This window comes from Orbicella faveolata, unplaced genomic scaffold (genome assembly GCF_042242905.1).
Source record: "Orbicella faveolata isolate gen_17 unplaced genomic scaffold, um_ofav_v1 contig_34, whole genome shotgun sequence".
NCBI classification, from domain to species: domain Eukaryota; kingdom Metazoa; phylum Cnidaria; class Anthozoa; order Scleractinia; family Merulinidae; genus Orbicella; species Orbicella faveolata.
This window is the reverse complement of record NW_028301563.1, coordinates 25,367,501-25,371,778: the sequence shown is the minus strand read 5'-3', so window position 1 is coordinate 25,371,778 and position 4,278 is coordinate 25,367,501. Positions and strand designations below refer to the sequence as shown.

The following is a 4,278-nucleotide window of genomic DNA, read 5'->3' as shown; positions in this document are numbered from 1 at the left end:
ATTTTATTGGCTGAAATATCACCAAAATTCGCTTTTGCATGAAAACGAGGCTTGTTTTCAAAAGTCATATTAAAAATATAAAGCTGGATCAAAAATAGTCTTCACACATATAAATACAACAAGAAAGAACACAAATCATTTTTTTAAGAACCAAATTTCAATTTACCTCTTTAAAAGTGATGATATAGTAAGTTATGGATTACTTCAAATGTTGCAATGCATTATGGGGAAATTCAAAATGGCGTCCTTCACGGCAGGTAAGTACGTTTGACTTATTCACTGATTTCGATAATCTTTAAGTAGAGATCTGATAAGAAATCAACAATATATACAAAATATTAGCTGTATAACTAAACAATAAGTATTTTTATGACGATATAGTGATATTTTGAACCTCAAATTATATAAAAACTTACAGTCCTTCGAGATCCACATGGACTGGACAGCCCAGCACTGTGTTGCCTTAATCATTAATTCTCATCGTTTGTAAGCCGGTATGTGTTTAAAACTCAATCAAAGCTATAACAAGTAGCTACATAACTAAACAATCAGCACTTTGATGGTTGTCTTGTGAAATTGTGAAATTGTGAAATCGAAGAGGAGAAGTATCGAGTCTGTGGATGATGAAACTGTACCTATCTATACTACCGGCGAGCGCTGTGGGCCCCATACTAACGAATATGTGGAGGTCAAGTTAAATCAAATCATGGAATGTGCATGGAGAAAGAACTTGCTATGGGTTTTAGTACGTATTCATGCAAGTCAGAAGCAATCTGTTCCTGGTTGGACTGGTTTCAATATTTTGGTGCGTAATAAGCAAGAAGGTGCCAAGGATAACGTGGGCTATCTTCCAACAATCAATGCCCCAGCGACGAACATGTCAGCTGTGTACCAAGCCCTCATCAAGTCCCTACAGATTAAGGAAACTTTAAACCTCCAAAGCATAGTTGTTGTGTTTGATCAGGCACTGTATGCTAAAGCTACTGAGATAAAGTGGAAACACAGGGCACAGTTTAATGACCTTGTGTTGAGAATGGGTGTGTTCCATACCATTTGCACTTTCTTGTCAGTGATCGGAAAGCGTTTCCAAGATGCTGGTTTACGAGACGTAATAGTCGAGTCTGGAGTAATTGCTGAAGGATCTGTGGCTGGTGTTCTAGAAGGCCGTACATATAATCGTGCCGAACGATTTCACAAGCTCATGTATGAAGCTCTTAACAGGCTAGCATGGATGGGATTTAACTCTTGGATTGAGGAACATCATAAAGAGAAGAAGTCTACTGTTGATGCGTTTTTAAAAGGACTGAAAGCGCTCTGTGATAAGACATGTGAACAAGAATTCAAAGACACAGTGGAGAGTACTTCATTTGAAGAAGTATCACAACTGTTCTGCTTGTATACGAGCTATCTCCGACATGATAATGGGAAGCTATCGAAGTTCTGGATGTCTTATATTGACATGGTGGAAATATTACTTGGTCTGTTAAGAGGATCTCGGGAGGGAGATTGGGATCTTCACCTTTCATATATCAGTGAAATTGTCCCGCGGTGTTTCGCATATGATAACCTTAACTACGCCAGGTACCTTTCAGCATATCTGCATGAAATGTCACATCTACCAGCAGAGCATCCGGAAACCCTGGAATACTTGCGATCCGGAGGATTTTCTGTTCAGATTGGCGGAGACAACCCTTCTGGGAGAATACCTGTTGATCAGACGTGCGAGGAGACTGTCAACAAAGACACTCAAACGTCAGGAGGAACTAAAGGTTTCGGTCTAAGGCCTAATGCAGTAAGCAAATTTTGTAGCTTACAGTTCTTGTTGACGCTACGTCTAGAGATTTCGAACTCACGCTCTGTTGAAGAGACTCGAGGAGCCCGTTGAGAATTGAAAGATAGAGCGAGCGAGGTTCGACTAGAAAAATAAATAAAAATGCACGTGAAGAAGAGCTGAGCGATATGAGAAATACAGGACAGAATATAAAGACTTACAAATGTTTCCTGGCTGTAGCGAAGACGGTGAAGCTAGGTAGAATAGATTCCGCAACGATATTAACTTGAAGCTAGAGAAAACGTTGAAAAGATTGGCGCGCTAGGAAACCGTAGCGTTTAAATAGTAGTAATTTGCATACATAAATGGCAAGCAAAACTAAAAATTCGCACGTGAAATCCTACAAATTCTACCTGGTCGCTGAATACCGGAGCACCTTCATGAGGCAACTCAAAGATATATTGCACATCAGTAGTTCTTGTTCCCAACACAAAGATCTACAACCAACAAGAATACAAAGAGATGAAGCTGATGTTCAACCCATAGTGTCAATTCTTCAAAACACTTGGCTCAACCCATTCAGCCCTGACCTTCAAGACCTCGTCTGTATTTCCACAGGAAAGGTCGCCACTCCTGATGTAGAGCACGACTTGCTACAAGCTAAAGATAAAGGAGAAGAAGCCTACAAAGCATTCCGAGAGCAACGACTTCAGTCTAATCCACCCAAAGTCAAGTTCCATGATTCAATCACGAAAGCTAAGCTGACGACTTTTACTCACTTGAATAAGGAGGTATCAGTTAAAGCTGGTAAGAACCAAGAAGTGATCATCAAGGCCGACAGAAGACTGTTTGCTCAAATGATTGTCATCGCAGAGGACAGACTTACAGATGAGAGAAGTGTTATCCCATCCTCTCGGACCACTCCCTTGGTCATTAGCTACCGCAGATGGCTTGATACGTAAGACGAACAAAGCGTCCTTGGCTAAAGAACTGCATAAAAATGTCGAAGCAGCAGATGCCATTCCCCAACCCTTAGCATGTGTAATAGATGGGATGGCTCTTGTCCAGTATTTGAAAGGTGATAAGAAGACATTTGCGGCAGTTGTTGAAACTCTTCTTTGCAGAGTTCTAAACGAAGGTGGAACAAGTGACAGGATTGATGTCGTCTTCGATGATTACAGAGAAGAATCCATAAAGAACGCCGAAAGAGAGAACAGGGGTGACGGTTTAGGAAGCGAATACCGCAATATTCAAGCCGAGCACAAGGTTAAACAGTGGAGAAGATTCCTGTGTAGCTCAAAGAACAAACAAGCTTTCATAGTGTTTGTAACCAGCGAGTGGAAGAAAGAAAAGTTCACAGAGAAGCTATCTGGAAAGACTCTGGTTGTAACGTGTGGCGAAACATGTTACCAATTATCGTCGGGAATAATGTAGCCTATCAGTGAGCTCGAATCAATCCAAGAGGAGGCTGACACCCGAATCCTCTTACATGCAGCCCATGCAGCTAAATCGAGGTTTGCTTCGGTCGTCATAGTATCAGAAGACACTGATGTGTTGGTACTTCTTTTGGCCTTCAAGAGCTTTATTCCTTCTTCAGCATTCATTAAAAGTGGTTCACAGACCAGAGTCAAGTACATCGATATCTCAAGAGTAGTTGAGAGGGTTGGAGCAAGTGTATGCAGATCACTGCCGGGCTTTCATGCATTCACAGGGTGCGACACTGTTAATGCTTTTCCCGGACGGGGAAAGGTTGCAGGTTATCGAATTGCAAAGGAAAATGCTGAATTTCAAGAGATGTTCCAGCATTTGGGTATGTTCTGGAATATGTCTGATCACCTGTACCATAGTCTTCAGAAATTTACATGTGCCATGTACTGCAGCAACCCTGGGACAAGCGACATCAATGAGCTGCGATATCGACTGTTCTTTTTAAAGAGAGGAGACGTTGATTCCAACCAGCTGCCACCCTGCAATGATACGCTGCACAAACACTCGCTATGAGCAAACTACCAGGCTGCTGTCTGGAGACGAAGTTTACAAAGATGCCCAGCCATCCCATCACCAGTGGGATTTGGCTGGTGTAGTGAGGACGACAAGCTGGTCGTAGACTGGATGAGTGGTCAGCCAGCTCCGCAAGCTGTTCTAGAACTACTATCTTGCCAGTGCAGTAGGTCCTGCAAACTTCCATCGTGCTCCTGCATTGTCAATTGGCTGAAATGTACTGATATGTGCCGGCTTCAAGATTGCACAAACAGGCCAGATGATGACGACGATGTTTTATCCGTTGACGACAATGACGATGAAGAAACCGAAAGGTAAGAATCTCATAACCATAGGAAAAATATGAAATAACTTTCCTTATACATACTCTTACATTCGTAAGGTTTAGTTTCGAACGATGTACTCTTTTTAATGTATCGAGTAACTGTTTGTGGTTGTCATGGCAACCGCTAAATGCTTTAAAATAACTTAGCTGTTATTTTTGTCTGACATTAAACATGAGTCTT

The 4,278-nt window shown here is 41.6% G+C and overlaps 1 protein-coding gene and 1 pseudogene across 1 annotated transcript; both read left to right on the top strand.

The window, feature by feature from the left end:
* Window positions 1–706: 706 nt before the first annotated feature.
* LOC149105436 (uncharacterized) lies at window positions 707–1,934 on the top strand. Its single transcript, XM_089272177.1, has one exon. It carries the CDS (start codon window positions 707–709, stop codon window positions 1,883–1,885), a length of 1,179 nt encoding a protein of 392 aa, XP_089128303.1. The 3' UTR covers window positions 1,886–1,934.
* Window positions 1,935–2,136: 202 nt separating this feature from the next.
* Window positions 2,137–4,278, top strand: part of LOC149105435 (uncharacterized) — a 2,214-nt pseudogene continuing 72 nt past the window's right edge.

Excerpts from the sequence above, each read along its gene's own strand:
- LOC149105436 (XM_089272177.1), top strand. The coding sequence starts at position 707 with ATGGAATGTGCATGGAGAAAGAACTTGCTATGGGTTTTAGTACGTATT.